Here is a 20,746-nt window from a genome sequence, read left to right on the forward strand (position 1 = left end):
GTTTTCAGTTCCATCTCATCCCCATTAACCAAACACCACCATCCCCTCCTAACAACCAGCAGTGCCCAAACAATAATTGAAGATTCAGCATTGACCTGTTTCTCATGGAGAATGTGAGAGTGTGATTTGATGAGCTGGACTTCACTGACAGAGTCTGCTGTCTGTTGTTCCGTGTAGGAGATGTTCTCCCTGTACATACCAATACTAAAGGAGGAGCTAGTGGTTTCCTGCAGCACCAATTCAATGTAATATCTGTGGAGTGAAAGAAGATATCCAGTTTGTGGCATATAAACGTCACACGCACACAGAGCTCAGTCTGCAAAAAGGTTAATTAAAAAGTTCCAAAGGTTTAGGATTACACCATATTTCATAACATCTCATTGAGTCGTTGTGGTTCTGTTGGCCGAGCTGGAAGTTTTTGTTGCAAACGTTTCGTCCCCTGGCTAGGCGACATCATCAGTGCTTTGGAGCCTCCTGCAAAGCGCTTCTTTGATGTTTCTTCCGGTATTTATAGTGGTCTGTCCTTGCCGCTTCCGGTTGTCAGTTTCAGCTGTCCGCTGTAGTGGTTGGTATTTTGGGTCCAGGTTGATGTGTTTGTTGATGGAGTTTGTGGATGAATGCCATGCCTCTAGGAATTCCCTGGCTGTTCTCTGTCTGGCTTGCCCTATGATAGTAGTGTTGTCCCAGTCGAATTCATGTTGCTTGTTGTCTGTGTGTGTGGCTACTAGGGATAGCTGGTCGTGTCGTTTCGTGGCTAGTTGATGTTCATGTATGCGGATTGTTAGCTGTCTTCCTGTTTGTCCTATATAGTGTTTTGTGCAGTCCTTGCATGGTATTTTGTACACTACATTAGTTTTGCTCATGTTGGGTATCGGGTACTTCGTTCTAGTGAGTTGTTGTCTGAGCGTGGCTGTTGGTTTGTGTGCCGTTATGAGTCCTAAGGGTCGTAGTAGTCTGGCTGTCAGTTCAGAAACGCTCCTGATGTATGGTAGTGTGGCTAGTCCTTTTGGTTGTGGCATGTCCTCGTTCCGTGGTCTTTCTCTCAGGCATCTGTTGATGAAGTTACACTAATGTAGTGTACAAAATACCAAAATACAATGGGTGAGTGGGGGAGGGGATGAAGGTGATAGGTCAGGGAGGAGAGGGTGGAGTGAATAGGTGGAAAAGGAGCTAGGCAGGTCGGACAAGACCCTCCCCCACTCACCCATTGTACTCTGTGCTACTTTCTCCCCACCCCCACCCTCCTCTAGCATATCTCTCCATGCTTCAGGCTCACTGCTTTTATTCCTAATGAAGGGCTTTTGCCCGAAATGTCGATTTTGCTGCACTTTGGATGCTGCCTGAATAGTTGTGCTCTTCCAGCACCACTGATCCAGAATCTGGTTTCCAGCATCTGTAGTCATTGTTTTTACCTCGATGATTTGAATGGAGCATTGAGATTCTAAGTGTCTTGGTCATTGCTCAAAGTAAATCTCAGCACAGGAAGAAACCACTTGGCTCTTTGTGTCTTTCACCTAGGAACGCTCCAACCACAAGGGATGAATGCAGATTTCTCCAGCTTCCTCATTTCCTCTCCCCCCACCTTATCTCAGCTCCAACCGTCGGACTCAGCACCACCTACTTGACCTGCAATCTTCTTCCCAACCTCTCCGCCCCACCCCCTCTCTGGCCTATCACCCTCACCTTAACCTCCTTCCACCTATCGCATTCCCAATGCCCCTCCCCCAAGTCCCTCCTCCCTACCTTTTATCTTAGCCTGCTTGGCACACCTTCCTCATTCCTGAAGAAGGGCTTATGCCCGAAACGTCGATTCACCTGCTCATTGGATGCTGCCTGACCTGCTACGCTTTTCCAGCAACACATTTTTCAGCTCTGATCGCCAGCATCTGCAGTCCTCACTTTCTCCTCTTTGTGTCTTTACTCATCTTATTACTAGAAAAATGCAAAACTTCTGGCTGTATAGGTCATGCACCATGCCCCTGTGCATCTTCGAATGTGAATATTTATCTAACTTTCCCAATTTATCACATTTTGCCAATTTTGCTTGACAAAGTTTCCGGCTTAACCTATGGCAGAGCAATCCATAATTTACATAAAAATACATTTCTCTTAATGCAGTTCATAGGAACATTAAAAAAGATGGGAGCAGGAGTAGGCCATTCAGCCCCACAAACCTGCTTCACCATTCTATATGATCCTGGCTGATGCTCAATCTCAATCCACTTTCTACTTCTGCTCTCTTTTCCAAAGATTTGATTCCGAGAGACATCAAAACCTAACTTCTTTAGAATACGCTCATGGGGGAGTGTCCACTGGTTCACAGTCCTCTGGTTTATGGAACTCCAAAGATTCAGAACCTCATTGAAAAAAAAATCTCTCCACATCTCATCTGAAATAACTAAACCCTGATCCTAAGATTCCAATCCTGTGCTCTACATTCTTTAGTCCTGTTTCAGGATCCACCCTATCTCCTCAATATTTTACATTTTCCTCTGATTCTTCTGAACTTAATAGAGTACTGGTCCATTGTACTCAGGCTCTCCTTATACAACATCCCAGGAATCAATCTGGTGTAACTCCTTTGCACCTCTTAAAAAGCAGAACATCCTTCAGTACTCCAGTTAAGGACTCACCAAGTATAATTGTCAGAATATTTCCTGATTCCTGCACTCTCATATCCTAATGAGGTCGACGTGCCATTTGCTTGCCTGAAGGCTTTGTGTGGCTGTTCATTAACTTTCCTTCTTGGTTTTGTGTACAAGCTGTTTTGAGCCAACCTCCCTGACTGACTCAGTGGCAAAATTTGAATGAATGACTCCCTGGCTGTGAATTTATTCGGGATGCTCTGGATTTGTTGCTGTAACTTCGGTAGAATTCACATTTATGCTCATTTTGGAGGGTTTGATTGACCATCAATCCACTAAAGGTGAAATGGTGAGAAGGGGTGACATGGTAGCTCAGCGGTTAGCACTGCTGCCTCACAGCACCAGGGTCCCAGGTTTGATTCCAGCCTCAGGTGACTGTCTGTGTGGAGTTTGCACGTTCTCCCCGTGTCTACGTGGGTTTTCTCCGGGTGCTCCGGTTTACTGCCACAGTCCAAAGACGTGCAGGTCAGGTGAATTGGCCAGGCTAAATTGCCCGTAGTGGATAGGTGCATTAGGCAGAGGAAAGTGGGTCTGGATGGGTTACTCTTCAGAGGGTCAGTATGGACTGGTTAGGCTGAAGGGCCTGTTTCCACACTGTAGGGAATCTAATCTGTTCTGACAAATTTGACATAATCTTTTGATTGACTTATTTTATAAACAGTCACTTTTGAACAGTATAAATTGACTGTTCATACAACTTATCTTTCCTTTCCTATATTCACCCCATGGAGCCATTTAACATCCTTCCTCATTGTCCTTGAAAAGATGGTGATGAACTACCATATCAGAGACTAGTCTGGCAAGAACAGTCACAGTCTTGGCAAAGGTCACAAATATCACTTTATTATTGGAGACTCTTGATGTGCTGCATGGAGAAGTTGCAGTCACCATCTCTACCATTAAAGTACAGCAGCTGTATATTTTACACTGATACATAAATGGTACAGGCATTTTCCTGTACAAAATAAAAAACTATCACTTTGCAGTGGGTCCAGAATCACATAAGGATGGCTGATTTATGTTCTGAAAGGGCATCAGCAAAGGAGTTGATTTTTTTTTGCAACAGCTCAGTCATTTAATGGTGATTATGATTGACTTTAATTTTCACTTCCAGATGGAGATAATTAATCAAATTTAAATTCCCCAATTGCTGCGGTGGGATTAAAATTCATGGATTATTCACCAAACAGTACAATTCCAATATGAACAAACTCTACTGAGAGGTGCTGCATTAAAATGTACCTTCAGCATAATATCCACACTCATGCTGTTTTCTTCTTAATTCATGAGTAAGACCTTACTATCAGCATATAACCCATTAAATCAGTCTTGATTTAACAGTTTCCTAATGAACAGTGTCAATTTCACTATCAATGGGCAACATGTGAAGCAGCTATTAAGAAAATATTGCTAATATTCACATTAACAAATGTACAAATATTTGGTCAGAGATTTGTGTAGCTGTTACATTCATCTAAGTACAGAGCTGCAGCGAGTATAAATGGACTGATGCTGAAGTATCTCATCAAATATATTTTGTTGATTTAATTCATTTTGTTACCTGTCATTGTTATAATTTGATTTTTTTCAACCAGTCAGGCATTAATTTTTGTTTCATTGTGTAAATTGCACGTGTAAATTTATAATTCAATGTAAAACACAGATGTAAAGTTTCATTGGCATACATAGAATGTGTTAGTAAATGTAAATATGTAATAAAACACAACACTGTCCAATTATCTAGGTAAAATAAGCATGAAAATTTCCATTTAAACAAATAAATTAACATATAATTGCATCTGTAGATTTGATATGTATATTTTCAATCATAAAAGTAAAGTATAAAAATCTTGAAGGTTTGTTCATATGGATGATACTTACGCTTTCCCTTTCTGAAGCTGCATAGTGTCAAATTTTTGGTTACCATATCTCCGGAGATTCTGAGGCCTAGAAGCAATGTTCACCTAGGAAATAGTACAATGACAGAATGTGTGAAATTATCAGCTGATCTGCCAAAATGTCTTCTTTATTCGTAATTACGCCTAGTTTCTGAGACCATTATCAAAATGAATTGTATGGCTTCATCTGTTTTGCTTGCTTTCCTATCTTCAAAAATTGTAATTGATCAAATCTGAGTTCCCTCTTCTCCAAAACACTTGATATTAATCTTGTTTATCTCAGCTTGCTGCTGGATCCTGGATCCCTACACTTTCCAACTGCTAGCCCACCACCATTTGATGCCAAGTAGCTTGTGTCCCCTATACAGTGTTCCCTAGATCTCTCAGAATCATTCTATAGAACATCTTTTTTCTTGGTGATTGCAATTGAAACCTAAAACAGGCTAAAGGCCAATACCTTATTTGGTATTAAAGGATTGTTTTCTCCAAATGATTATTGTCAGAATTCTCAAGAACAAACTATTGTTAAATTTAATTCAATCATTTAAGATGTTGGAAAAGATTTTCATAAGGTTAAAGCACTATACTGAAGAATTGAAATCTTGCACTCCATTTCTGTTCCAGATAACTCTATGTCTGTATACTGTCTCCATGTTCACAGCAGATAAAGGGGTGGTCTGTACAATATCTTCTTTTATTACTGAAATACTTTACACTTTTTATGACACTTTTTACATTAAATTTTCATGAAAGTTGTGACTAGCCAAGTCAGTAAACAATCAAATACACTTGCATGTATTGGCTTACGCACCTTGTCCTGAGGTATTCCAGTTAAACTGAAATACAATTGGAATAAACCCCACTTTTTGATATAGAAACGGTAATTATCGGTCTCTGGAGCAACGAAGAACCCACTTAAGCGTGTTACAGATGGACTCTGTGACGTGGAGGCTGGAGATAAAGCTTCATCAGTCCAAGTTACTGAATACCCTGGAGTATTTTCATCGTAGTCTGGTAAATCATCCAGTTTGCCACCTTGCCATGTTTCTATCTTCAATCCTCTTCCTCCTAAACCAAGAGAAAAATAACTCATTAACTAGCAGTAAGAATAAATTAGCGTAATATTGTTAACTCTTCCACTGACAATTCTTCAGATAGGAGGATTATCTTACTTAAGCACAATGAATGTGACTACATTTTGAACAAAATCCATCAATTAGTTTTGCAAACGTCATTGGTATAGTTGATTCAGACCCAGATAGTTTTTTTAAAAATGTATTCATTTTGTGGGATACAGACGTCACTGGCTGGCCAGCACTTATTACCCTTGAGAAGGTGATGGTGGGCTGCCTTCTTGAACCGCTGCAGTCAACTTGCTGTGGGTTGACCTACAATGCCATGAGGGAGGGAATTCCAAGACCTTGGCCCAATGACAGTGCAGGAACGGCAATGTATTTCCAAGTCAGGATGGCGAGTGGCTTGGAGGTGTTCCCAGATATCTGCTGCCCTTGTCCTTCTAGATGGAAGTAGTCATGGGTTTTGAACATGGTATCTGAGGATTTTTGATGAATTTCTGCAGTGCATTTTGAACTTCTGCTACTGAGCGTCAGTGGTGGAGGGAGTGGATATAGTGCCAATCAAGCAGGCTGCTTGGTCGTGGATGGTGTCAAGCTTCCTGAGTGTTGTTAGGGCTGTACTCATCCAGGGAAGTGGGGAGTAAGCCATCACACTCCTAAATTATGCCTTGTACATGGTAGATAGACTTTGGGAAGTCAGTAGGTGAATTACACATCGCAGTATTTCTAGCCTCTGACTTGCTTTGTGGCCACAGTGTTTATGTGGTGAGTCCAGTTGAGTTTCTGATGAATGAAAACCCCAAGCATATTGATAGTAGGGGATTCAGTGATGGTAACACCATTGAATGTAAAAGGGTGGTGCTTAGATTGTCTGTTGTTGGTGATGGTCATAGCCTAGCATTTGTATGCCGCAAATGTTATTTGCCACTTGTTAGCCCAAGGAGAAAGTAAAGACTGCAGATGCTGGAAATTGGAGTTGAAAAGTGTGGCACAGGAAAAGCACAGCAGGTCAGGCAGCATACAAGGAGCAGGAGAGTCGATGTTTTGGACGTAAAGATGTTTCGGCTTATGCCCAAAACATTGATTCTCCTGCTCCTCGGATGCTGCCTGACTTGTTGCACTTTTTCATTGCCACACTTTTGTAGTTGTTAGCTCAAGCCTGGATTTTGTCCAGATCTTGTTGCATTTGGACATGGACTGCTTTAGTGTCTGAGGAATCTTGAATGGGGCTGAACATTGTGCAATTATTGGCAAACACCCCCACTTCTGACCCTCTGGTGGAGTGAAGGTTGTTGATGAAGCAACAGAAGATGGTTGGGCCTAAGACATTACCCTGAAGAACTGTGGAGATGAGATGACTAAAGTCTAATAATACAACCATCTTCCTATGTGTCAGGTTTGACTCTTACTACCGGAGGGTTTGCCCCCGATACTCATTGATTCCAGTTTTACCAGGGCTCCTTGATGCACACTTGGTTGAATGCAGCCTTGATATCAAGGCTGTCACTCTCACCTCACCTCTGGAATTCAACTCCTTTATCCATCTTTGAACCAAGGCTGTCATAAGACAAGAGTGGAACCCAGACTGGGCATCACTGAGCAGGTGCTGCTTGATAGCACTGTTGATGACATGTTTCATCACTTTGCTGATGATCGACAGTAGACCGATGGGGTGGTAATTAGCCGGGTTGAATTTGTCCTGCATTTTATGTATAGGACATATTTTAGCAATTTTCCACATTGTGGATGGATGCCAGTGTTGTAGCTGTACTGGAACAGCTTGGCTTAGGAAGCAGCAAGTTCTGGAGCATGTCCTCAATGTCTTACTATTGCCAGAATGTCATCAGGACTCATAGCATTTGCAGTATCCAGTATCTCCAACCATTTCTTGATATCGTGTGGAGTGAATCAAATTGGCTGAAGACTGGTATATATAAGGCTGGACATCACTGGAGGAAGCTGAGATAGATCATCCACTCAGCACTTCTGGCTGAAGATTGCTGCAAAAAATTCAGCCTTACATTTTGCAGTGATGTGCTGGATTCTTCCATCATAGAGGATGGGGGTATTTGTGGAGCCTCCGCTTCCAGTGAGTTTTTAATTGTCCACCACCATTCTCAACTGGATGTGATAAGACTGCAGAGCTTATATCTAATCTGTTAGTTGTGGGATCACTTATCTCTGTCTACCACTTGCTGTTATGCTATTTGGCATGCAAGAAATCCTGTTTGGTGGCTTCACCAAGCTGACACCTCATCTTCAGGTATGCCTGGTGCTGCTCCTGGCACGCTCTCCTGCACTCTCCACTGAACCAGGGTTGACCTCCTGGCTTGATGGTAATGGTTGAGTAGGGTCATGAGGTTACAGATTGTGCTACAATTCTGCTGCTGTTGATGGCTCACAGTGCCTCATGGATGCCCAGTCTTAAGTTGCTAGATCTGTTTGATATCTGTCCATTTAACATGGTGACAGTTCCACAAAGCATGATGGAAGCTACTAATAATGTGAAGGCGGAACTTTGTTTCCACAAAGACTATGTACTGATTGCTCTTACTGATACTGTCATGGAGAGATTCATCTGCAGCTGGTAAATTGGTAAGGATGAGGTCAAATATGTTTTTCCCTCTTGTTGTTTCCCTCACCACCCATTTGCACGAACATTTCCTGTAATACCCTGCTTGTCCATTTTAAGCTGAGAAGATTTTAGTAACCGTATAAATATAATGCTGCACGAGAATTACATGATACATTGACACTGACAGGCCATTCAGCCCAACTAATCAGTGCCAGTGTTTATGCTGTACAGGAGCCTCCCCCTATCTTTTCTTACCTTGCAATTTTTGACCCATTTCTTCCTCACATTCATTCAGTTTCTCCCTTAAATTCTTTTTGATTATATGTCTCAATTACTCCCCATGATGGTGCCATGAGTATAGTGAATGGCAGAAAAGGCTCAAAGGGCTAAGTCTTCTACTCCCCTTTCTATTGTCAATGGTTCCATGTAAGATATGTCTTTCGAATTTCCTATTGTATTTATTAATGACCATCTTCTATTGATAGTCCCTAGCTTTATTCTCACCAACAATTGGAACCTCGATTATCCAGCATTCGATTATCCGAATATTGGATTATTTGGCAACATTCCAAGGTCCCCACGCTCAGCTAAATATATTATCCGGCATTCGCTTATCCGGAATTCAATTAAATGAACAAAATACTCCCTGCCCGAGTCCTGCGGATAATCGAGTTTCCTCCGTATTTATATTTTCACATGTGGGAAAACCTTCAGTATGTAAACCTTTCATAATTTTAAACTCTTCCACCAGTTTCTCGAGGTTAGAGAGATATTGAGGGATACTTGGTGACAGATAACTTACAAGTAAGCTTTGCCGAAAGAAGAGTACCTGAATGGGGTGTGGTGCCTGGTATAAATAGAGCGTGCAGAACAGTTAAATCACAATTGAATTAATCTATTTTACTAACAAGTGTATTAATTAAGACAAATACTAAAAAGGAAGGGTTAAGACAGACAAGGGCCAAATACTGGCCAATAGGACTAGACTAACTTATGATATCGAGTTAGCATGGATGAGTTAGATCAAAAGATCTGTTTCGGCCCTGTACGTCTTGATGACTCGATGACTCAAAGTAGCTTGCAACTTGCTTATCACATTGTGTTTTTATTTTATTGTCTCACATTTGTGTAGTCTTATCCATTTTCATTAACTGGCATTGTTACTTACATACCATTTGACATCAGCAGAACATATAATTTACTAACTGGTTAATGAAGATACAAAATTGAAATTCAGTACTAAAAACGATAAATGAACAACAAAATAGACATCACCTGGAAAAATTGTTCTGAGATGACTGGCTTCCTTTGGGGTCTGACAGATTATCTGAGTTGTGCTGACACTTACAACCTCACAGCTCTGACCTGTGAGAAAAATGGAGAAAATAAGATTTGGAAAAGAAAATCGGGAGAATGGGTTTAATTCTGTGTACAGTGTACAGGCTGTTTTGTGAAATGAAAACAAGCTTTTTTTCATTAATCAGCATGCATTAGATGTCAGATTCATTACTAATGATCAGAGATATGTTCAAATAAAAATAGGCTCACGTCGGAGACTATGCACTGCATTCTCCAGTATTGCATTTATATTTGATGAAAAAATTATAGTTCGTGTTAGAGAATAGGACCAGGCTCATGTGAAGAACCAGGTGGATTTGGGAATTCCCTTCCATTGAGTGAAATTTGCAGATGTCTTGGACTATGCATTGAAGAATAGCTTTTTGCTGTGTTAGCCTTGGATCAATCAGTCTAGCATTTTCACAACTGTTTCAGAAACATTTAGGTTCAAGCCCTAAATCAAAGATGTGAAAACCGAATTTGGGTTAACACTTCCAGTGCAATACTGTGGAATGCTGCACTGTTGTAGGTACCAGGATTGGAAAATAGCAGAAAGTTCTACTTGGTCTTCTGGCTAATATCACATCATTGAAACGGATTGTCTGTTCACTATCACAGTTCTGTTTGCAGGAAGATTGGCTGTGACATGCCCTACACTAAAATGGTTACTACACATTAAAGTACCTCAGTGTCTATAAAGTAAGTTGGGGTGGTGAAAGGTGCGAGAGAAGTTCTTCCATTCTTTTTCGTTTTACATACCTCCTACAGTAACCCTGGCAGGGGCATCTGTTTCATCAAAGAATCGGCCAGTCACAGTCAGGAGGGTTCCTCCTTCCACACTCCCTTCAGACGGATAGATCCCAGTCACCTCTTCAAAGATAGAAACACATATTATGTTTGGCCTTGCAAGTTTCAGGACTATAATGTACTTCAAGTCAATCTCAGGGTCAAACATTTAAACTTCAACTGTTCGTATTTGATATTAAATGAATTGCACATCAATGTTAGGAAGGCTTTAATCTTAATTAATTCACAGGTTTAAATTGCAAGTAGCTGAGGCTGGGAAAAAAACAATAGGTCACATTTGCTGAAATTCTAAAACAGGGTCAGAATATTCTGGAAACACTGCGGCCCAGATTTTCCCACTGGACAGTCATTGTTCCATTTGTAGGTTGGAGTTGCACATGGAGACCCTGCAGAAACCTCAGTGCAGCACACTCCCAAGGAATTCCCTGGGAAATTGAAGATTCCCGCAGAGGGTAGTATGTGTATGGAATGAGCTGCCAAAGGATGTGGTGGAGGCTGGTACAATTGCAACATTTAAAAGGCATTTGGACATGTACATGAATAAGAAGGGTTTGGAGGGATATGGTCCGGGTGCTGGTAGGTGGGATTGATTGGGTTGCGATATCTGGTCGGCATGGACGGGTTGGACCGAAGGGTCTGTTTCCATGCTGTACATCTCAATGACTCTATGATTCCACTAGTCAATTCCCTTGTGCCTGGAACTCTCGGATTTAAATGATACATTCTGAGAGTTCAGAAGGCTCTGATGAAATTAAGTAAAAAAGTTGATTTGGAAAATTTAGCCTATTAAATACACAGTCTAATTCCTGAGTAATTATTCAACTGGTCCCACAGATCATTACATCACAGATCCCCAACTAAACCTCTCTAGACAACTTACACATCCCAGACACTGATCTAACACCTCCCTGGACCTGAGCTCCTTTATCAATTCTGGACCAGAATCCCCTCCATTCAGTCCAGACCCAATTCCGCTCCACCCACTCCAGACTGAACACCCCTCCACCAGCTGCGGACCCGACACCGCTGCACCCCTCCAGACCCAAATCTCCTGCAGCACCCACTCTGGACCTGACTCCCCTGTACCCATTCTGGATCTGACCCCTCTGCACTCAGTCTGGACCCAACTGCCCTGCGTCTGCTCCAGACCCGACTGCCTTCCACTCACTTCAGACCTGACTCTCCTGCGCCTGGTCATGATCCGACTGCCCTGCACCCTCTTTGGACCTGAAGGCCTTTCATCTTTTCTATAAACTACCTACTTGCATCCATCTCACACTTCAGACCCAAAATGTCTTCACCACCTGCAATCTTACCTTCCTTTATCACACGTGACCTGACCCCATCACTCGTTCCAGATCCGATGTGCCAAGTGACTACCCACCCTGGTACCTGACCCCGCCCCCCCCCCCCCCCCCCCCCCCCTTGCCCTGCCACTGGACCTGATCACTCCCACCCCACACCCCAACACAAAACCCACATACCCTTGCTCCTGCCAGACTCATTTTACATCTAACTGACCTTAATACTGCATCATTTACTTGCCCGATTCCTCCCACCAACCTTGTGAACTGCACCTTGGCACCTTACACCATCTAGCTGCTTATGCCCTACCCAGTAAGCAACATACTAACTTGGCACCCCACTCTCTACGCTTCTAGTAACATAAAATTCACACTTAACTCACATACTTTATGTTTGTCAGCAGCTGTCAAAGCTGTTGCCTGTGTTTCTGGATATTTATATCAGAAAACAATGAAAAAAAGGGGCGTAGTCTGCCATCCCTTGACAGTTCTACATTGTCAGAATGGAAGCATTGCTCCACATTTCTGAACAATCTCCGATTGAAACCTTCTGTCAAAAATGTGGACATTTCTTTGTTTTTAGAGGAAAAATGGATGATTTGGCAATTTACGTGAGATTACCGCTCAGAGTCAGAGAGCTGTACAGCACAGGAACAGACCCTTTGATCCAACTCATCCATGCCAATCAGATATGCTAACCTAATTTTGTCCCATTTGCCAGCATTTGGCCCATATCCCTCCAAATACTTCCTATTCATATATCCATGCAGATGCCTTTTAAATGCTATAATTGTACTCCACCACTTCCTCTGCCAGCTCACTCCATACATGTACCACCCTCTGTGTGAAAGAAATTGCCCTTGGGTCCCTTTTATATCTTTCCCCTCTCACCCTAAACCTCTGCTCTCTAGTTCTGGACTCCCCTATCCCAGGGAAAAGACTTTGTCTATTTATCCTGTCCATGGCCCTCATAAACTTTGAAAAGGTCACCTTTCAGGTTCCGACGCTACCGGCAAAACAGCCCCTGGAGCTATTCAGCGTCTCCCTATAGCTCAGACCCTCCAGCCCTGGCAACATCCCTGTAATTCTTTTCTGAACCCCTTCAAGTTTCACAGCATCCTTCCGCTAGGAAGGAAACCTGAATTGCACACAATGCTGTATTCCAAAACTGGCCTAACCAAAGTCCTGTCCTTGCAAAGTCTGGCCCACCCTGTAAGTGTCTCTGGAGAGAATAAATAAGAACAGGTCAACATCTAAAACATCAATTTTTCACTTCTCTCCAAGGATACTGACTAACCAACTAAGTGTCTTCCTGTTCTTCAACATATAGACAAGATGATAAGGGATCTGCACATTCACAATTCTGCCTAGGAAGGAAGAGATCAGGCTAGCTCCAATCCATTGACCTCCATCACCATTTAACATAAAAATGTAGGCTAAGAAAGGGACTGAGGGCAAGACTGAGGGATATCTGTGAGGCAGAGGGAATTTCACTTTGAATCTAGAAATTTACACAGAAATAGTGAGCTTGCGCCAAACAATGTTAATCTCCACATGACATACAATGTTACCGACCCAATAACTATCCTGTTCCCAAATGTCTTTACAGGTGTCTCCTTTTCATTTATCCACATACCAAACCTGTTGACATTGTCTCAGCGAGCAGTGAAGGAAGTGAGGTATGTGTAAATATGAGGAACACAAGAAAGCAGTGTGCATGGATCCAGAGTGAAAGCTTAAATCATGGGAAAGATGAAATCTTTGCACATTTGTAAATTCTTATATACAGTTATGGATGTGGAATTCTCTCTCTGTTTGGAGCCCAGAGGCTTGATCATCCACAACTGATGCTTCAATCCAAATATTCTTTTATGGAAATTCATGTTCTATTGGGATTTCTTTGAGGAAACAAACAAAACTTTTATGCTTTCAACTAAAATACTATTTTTACAGCTTTGCTACAATACTACAGCAGATGAAGATAAATAAAGCAAGTTAATGGGTTTTGCTAAACTTCCATCTCTGCTTTCAGAGTCATCCCACATTGAGGATTCTAGTGAATAGTTCTCAACTGCACTCTAAACTCTAGCCCAGAGTTAGACCTGGTTCCATGTAGCATGGGTTCAATCGAGGCTTGGTGGGATCACAATTAAAACAATAGCTGCCAACAGCTGGTGAGGAGCAGAGTCACCTGGAACAGGAAAAGACGGGTTGGTGCAATTATTTAATTGAAGTTTAAAGATCCGCAGGAAATTGGAGAAAACATTCTCCCTCCACCTAGGCATTGTTTGACTTACTAAATGTCCAATCTGTGGATGAATTGGGATGGGTTGGGGGGGGGGGGGGGGGGCGGAGGTTGGTCAGTCTATGTGCAGAGTGAGAAGGTGGCGGAGGTACATGACCAGATCTGTCCTTGGAGAAAGTGAGGACTGCAGATGCTGGAGGTCAGAATCAAGAGTGTGGTGCTGGAAAAGCACAGCAGGTCAGGCAGCATCTGACGAGTAGGAGAGTTGGTGTTTTGGGCATAAGCCCTTAATCAGGAATGAGTCTTGTGGGCCAATGGGGGCTGAGAGATAAATAGGAAGGGGCGGGGGAGGGGGGTGGAGGCTGAGGTGAAGGTAGGTGGGAATGTGATAGGTAGATGGGGGGGGGGGGGGGGAAGTGATAGGTCGGAGAGGAGAGTGGAGCAGATGGGTGGGCAGGAACATGGACGGGTCAAGAGGGCAGTGCTGAGTTGGAAGTTTGTGACTGGGGTAAGTTGGGGGAAGGGGAAATGAGGAAACTGGCGAAAGCCATATTGATCCTGTGTGGTTGCAGGGTCCCAAGGCGGAATATGAGGCTTTCTTCCTCCAGGCATCAGGTGGTTAGTGTTTGGCGACAGAGGAGGTCCGAGGGGGGAGTAAAAGTGTTCAGCCACGGAGTGGTGGGATTGGTTGGTGTGGGTGTAACAGAGATGTTCTCTGAAATGATCCACAAGTTGATGTCCTGTCCCCCCGATGTACAGGAGACCACTTCGGGTGCAATGGATACAGTAGATGACATTTGTGGAAGTACAGATAAATTTCTGTTAGATGTGGAAGGATCCTTTGGGGCCTTGGATGGTGGTGAGGGGGGAGGTGTGGGTGCAGGTTTTGCACTTCCTGTGGTGCCAGGGAGTGGGGTGTGGGCTGGTGGGAGGCATGGATCAGACAAGGGAGTCGTGGAGGGAATGGTCTCTCTGAAACGTTGATACGGGTGGGGAGGGAAATATATCCCTAGTAGTGGGGTCTGTTTATAGGTGGCAGAAGTGGTGGAGGATGTTGTGATGTATACAGATCGCATTATCCTCCACCACTTCTGCTGCAAACAGACCCAAAATGTCAATTCTCCTGCTCTTCAGATGCCGCCTAACCTTTTGTAATTTTCCATCACCACACTCTCGACTCAGATCTCCCCTTGGTAGAGTAGGAACATGCCATCACCATTCTAAGCCCATGATGTTCCCCTTACCTCAAAGCACACTTGAACAATAGAGATCCCAGGATGGCACATGAGCCCATTCCCCGCGAGACCAGGTCTCACCATAGAATATTGATGCCAAGGGTGGAACTTTCCACTCCTTTAGTGACAAGGGCAATGGTAAATATGTTGGGAAAATACTGTGAAGATGGAAAAGTCAGATTCTTGATGTGGAGAAAATAATTCAGATTCTTTTTTCCTTTGTGTTTAACCAGATTCAGAACTCTCTGTTTAATGAGCAGTGACTACATAATTTCCATTATGTAATTCTCCAATCTGAAAAACAACCCTCCATCATCATCCTCTTTTACCTTTGAGCCAGTTCTGTATTCAAGTGGCTAGTTCTCCCTGTATTCCGTGAGATCTAACCTTGTTCACCAGTCTCCCGTGGGAAACCCTGTCAGAAGCCTTACTGAAGTCCATATAGATCACGTCTACTGCTCTACCTTCATCAATCCTGTTTGTTTATTCTTCAAAAAACTCAATCAAATTTGTAAGACATGATTTCCCACGCACAAAGCCATGTTGATTATCCCTAATCAATCCTTGCCTCTCCAAATACATGTGCATCCTGTCCCTCAGGACTCCCTCCAACAACTTGCCCAGCACTGGTGTCAGTCTCACTGGTTTATAGTTCCCTGGCTTGTCCTTTCCACCTTTCTTAAATAGTAGCACCACGTTTGCCAAACTCCAGTCTTCCAGCACCTCACCTGTGACTATCAATGATACAAATATCCCAGCAAGAGGCCCAGCAATCACTTTGCTAGCTTTCCACTGAGTTCTAGGGTACACCTGATCAGTGCCTGAGGATTTATCCACTTTTATGTGTTTCAAGACATCCAGCATTTCATCCTTTGTAATATGGACATTTTTCAAGATGTCACCATCTATTTCCCTATATTCTATATCTTCCATGTCCCACATCTCCTGCAGCACCACAGAAAGGCTGCCTTGCTGAGCTTTGAGGAGCCCTATTCTCTCCCTAGTTACCCTTTTGCCCTTCATGTATTTGTAAATTTCCTTTGGATTCTCCTTAACTCTACTTGCCAAAGCTATCTCATGTCCCCTTTTTGTCCTCCTGATTTCCCTCTTAAGTATACTCCTACTGCCTTTATACTCTACTCTAAAGATTCACTCGATCTATCCTATTTATACCTGACAAATGCTTCCTTCTTTTTCTTAACCAAACCCAACATTCTCTATACCTACCAGCCTTTCCTTTCACCCTAACAGGAATATACTGTATCTGAACTCTCGTTATCTCATTTCTGAAGGCTTCCCATTTTCCAGCCATCCCATTACCTGTTAACATATGCCCCCAATCAGTTTTTGAAAGTTCTTGCCTAATATCATCAAAATTAGCCTTTCTTCGATTTATAATTTCAACTATCCTTTTCCAACACCATTTTAAAACTAATAGAATTATGGTCACTGGCCTCAAAGTGCTCCCCACTGACACCTTAGTCACCTGCCCTACCTTATTTCCCAAGAATAGGTCAGGTTTTGCACCTTCCAAAGTAAGCATACCCACATACTGAATCAGAAAATTGTCTTGTACACACTTAACAAATTCCTCTTCATCTAAACCCTTAACACTATCGCAGTCCCAGTCTATGTTTGGAAAGTTAAAATCTCCTACCATAACCACCCTATTATTCTTACAGGTAACTGAGATCTCCTCACAAATTTGTTTCTCAATTTCCCTCTGACTATTAGGGGGTCTAAAATACAATCTCAATAAGGTGATCATCTCTTTCTCATTCCACCCAATCCCTACAAGGCTATTCAGCCAATCGAGTCCACACCAACCGTCCGAACAGCATTCCACCCAGAATCACCCTCTTACCCTATCACGATTACCCTGCGTTTCTCATAGTTAACCCACCTAGCCAACACATCCCTGGACACTGTAGCATGACCAATCCATGTAACTTGCATATCTTTCGACTCTGGGAGGAAACTGCAGCATTGGGAGGAAACCCACGCAGACACAGGGAGAACGTGCAAACTCCACAGTCACCCAAGAGTGGAACAGAACCTGGTCCCTTGTGCTGTGGGGCAGCAGTGCTAACCACTGAACCCTCATGCCCCCTACACTAACTTCTGCCCCCGATTCTCTTGAATTTCTGGTATGCCGGTGGCGTTTCCCAGTGTGAAGACTGATGCAAACTGCTTCTTCAATTCCTCTGTTATTCCTTTGTTCCCTATTCCTAATTCTCAAGCCTCATTTTCCACCAGTCCAACATCTACTCCTACCTCTTTCTTACCTTTTGCATATCTAGAAAACCTCTTGCAACTATCTTTTATATGACTCACTCCCTTACACTCATTATTTCATTTTGTCCCTTATTATTGATTTTTAGCTATCCTCTGTTCACTTTTAAAAGGCTTCCCAAAACTGTAGCTTCCAACTAAACTTTATCACATTGTCTGCTTTTTCTTGTGCATTTATTCTGTCCCTGACTTCCCTTGATTCTTCTTCCGTGGGATAAATTTATTCCATGCCTCTCGAATTACCCCCAGAAACACCTGCCATTGTTGCTGCACTATCTTTCCCACTAAGCTGTCCTTCCAATCAACTCTGGCCAGCTCCTCCCTCATATCTTTAGTTACCAATTACATAATTGGAAAACTGTGACATCTGATTCCAGCTACTCCCTCCCAAACTGCAGGGTGAATTCTATCACATTTTGGTCACTGCTACTTATGGGTTCCCTCACCTTCAGCTCTTTGAACAATTCTCCATCATTATATATCACCAAATCTGAACCACCTGTTCCTAAAGTGCTCTACCACAAGCTGCTCCAAAATATGCCATTTCGGAGACATTCCACAGATTCCTTTTTCTACTATCAACCTGATTTTTCCAGCCCACCTCCAAATTGAAGTTCCCATGATTATTGTAATAATACCTTTTCTATCTCCTAATTTATTTTCTGCCCTACGTCTTAACTGTAGCTAGGAGGGCTGTATGTAACTCCCATCAGGGTCTTTTGTGATTCCTCCACTCTACTCACACAGATTCTATACCTTCTGACGCTAAATCACTTGTTGCAATCAATTTAACTTTATTTCCTATTAACAAGGAATCCTCATTCCCTCTGTTCAGCTGATTGTACTTTCAATAGGATAAGTACCTTTGGAAATTTAGATCCCAGCCCTGATCCCCTTTCAGCTGCAGTCCCCTGAGATACCCAAAATGTCATACCTTCCATTTCAATCAGCAATAGAAGCTAATTTATCTTGTTTTGTGTACTGCTTGCATTTAAGTACAACATCCCCAAGTCCAGCAACGACCACCCCCTTCTCATAGTTTACCCTTGTCTGTTGTACCTAAAGTTTGATTCTTGACCTTTTCAATGGACTCTGTCCAATTACTTGTTCTGGAAACTTTAATAATCTCTCCCTACTTGAACCAGTTTAAAGTCCTTATGAACACCTTGTTCAGCCTTTTCACGAGGATCCTTCTCCTGGATTGGTTCTGGTAGAATGTGTCACAATGGTCCAGTTCCCTCCTGTCACACGAAATGGAATCCCTCTTTCCCACACTATTCCTTTAGCCAAGTATTTACTTCCTATCTTATCTCTTTGCCAATTTAATTCCAGGATAGCCTAGTGGTATTATCGCTGGAATGTTAATCCAGAGATCCAGATAATGTTCTGGGACTGTAGGATTGAATCCTGCCATGGCAGATGGTGGAATTTGAATTCAACATTTAAAAAATCTGGAAGTAAGAGTCTAATGATGACCATGAATCCATTGTCGATTGTCAGAAAAACCCATTGGTTCTCTAATGCTGTACAGAGAAGGAAACTGCCATCCTTACCTGGTCTCACCTCCATGTGAGTCCACACCCACTCTTACCTGCCCTCTTGGCATTTAGGGATGGGCAATAAATGCTGATCTAACTAGCAATGCTCATATCCCAGGAATATTAAAAAAAAGGATATTATGCTTATGTTGTTGGTGCTAATATAGACCACAACAACTAAATCTTGCTCCTCCCTCTCCTGTATCCTTTCAAGCCAACTCCGGGTGTCCTTTATCTTGGCACCAGGTTGGCTTGATCCTGCTCACAAAGGATGCTATCTGTCCCCATCATTATAAAATCCACTACCACTGTCAGTTTTCATTGTGCTCCCCCTCCTCTCCCAACCCCCTTCCCCCACCTGCCTGCTTGAATGGTTTTCTGGATCATGGTGTAGTGATCAGAATGAACATCCCCCAGCTGATTCTTTCCTCATCTATACGGGAAGCAAATACCTCACACCTGTTAAACAAGGTCAAGATCAAAGGTGCCTCCAATGCTATGTTCAGGACCCCTCTACCTCACTTGTTATACTCTCCTGTCCCTGATCAGCAGTCAAATTTGACATATTTAAGCTATAGGGTGTGATTGTCTGAAACACAGAATCAAGAATCTTACGTTTCTCAAGTCCCAGAGACTGATGTCATGGAGTCCACTAGCTCCCACATCATGCCACAGCAACACATCGCCTGACCAACCATTTCTAATGTAGTTATTTAGATTTTATTTATTTGTTTAAAAATATTCTCATACAGTCCCTAAATTACTGTACTCATTTCTGAATCTACTACAATTTATTACGATGATGAGTTCTGAAGAAGGGTCACTGGATCCAAAATATTAACACTGCCTTCTCTCCACAGATGCTGTCAGGCCTGCTGAGGTTTTCCAGAAAATTCTGGTTTCGTTTTTGATTTTCACTGTCTGCTGTTTTCTCGGGGGGGTTTTTTTGTCTAGTATTAGTTTAGGTTAGTCCCTAATGTAAGATCCTTACCAGGCAACCAGGCATGGCTTCTCTGTGATGCCTTGCCCCCACTCACTCAAATCTGGACATAGTCTCTGTTCCTTCCCGGAATGCTTCATGGTGACACCAATTGCCAGGACACTCTTCCCAGAATGCTTCATGGTGACACTAACTGCCAGGATACTCTTACCAAAATGCTTCAGTGATAACCACTGCGAGGACATTCTTCCCAGGTGCAATGAATTTTCTCTTCCTAGATCTCCTGACTAACTGTTGTGGTTCAGCGGAATGGCTTCAGTTAGAATCTAGGTTGGTGTGTAAGTACAGTGTACCTAACTATGTGGGTTGCAGTGGTTCAAGAAGGCTTTCCTCTACCTTTTGAAAGGTAGTTACGGTTGGATAATAAATGCCATTTTGCTAACAACAGCCACCATCCCATGAACCAGAAAAAGCAACTCAACGCAATGAATTCATTCAGGAATACCAAATTTGAGATGGATCCATCAGCTCTGTACAAGCTCAACCAATCAGATACGATCGCTTCAGTTTGAAGTACACCAGCTTGTAACCAAACATGTAACAAAACAAGCTTGTTATAGTCACTGAGATTGTACCCAAATTGTTTATCCATCAAATCCTCATTAGCAGCCAGTAATAGGGTACAGACTTCCGTGGATAACGAAAAACGCTGCTACGGTGTAATTCTCACATCTACTGTGAAGGACCGCCAGATCAGACCAAACCACTCAATGGGAAAAGAAAAAATGGGGTTGACCTTGCGAGTAAGTGGATCTGCAGGTAAAGAATCCATGAATAACAAGAGGTGAATAAT

The 20,746-nt window shown here is 42.7% G+C and overlaps 1 protein-coding gene across 1 annotated transcript in view; it reads right to left on the reverse strand.

The window, feature by feature from the left end:
- LOC132815185 (fibrocystin-L-like) overlaps positions 1–20,746 on the reverse strand; it is a 213,570-nt gene that overhangs the window by 176,561 nt on the left and 16,263 nt on the right. The window contains 5 exon segments of the mRNA XM_060824000.1: positions 96–252; positions 4,527–4,609; positions 5,526–5,611; positions 9,470–9,559; positions 10,292–10,402. Coding sequence (XP_060679983.1) covers positions 96–252; positions 4,527–4,609; positions 5,526–5,611; positions 9,470–9,559; positions 10,292–10,402 — 527 coding nt within the window.

Source organism: Hemiscyllium ocellatum, chromosome 4 (genome assembly GCF_020745735.1).
Source record: "Hemiscyllium ocellatum isolate sHemOce1 chromosome 4, sHemOce1.pat.X.cur, whole genome shotgun sequence".
NCBI lineage: Eukaryota > Metazoa > Chordata > Chondrichthyes > Orectolobiformes > Hemiscylliidae > Hemiscyllium > Hemiscyllium ocellatum.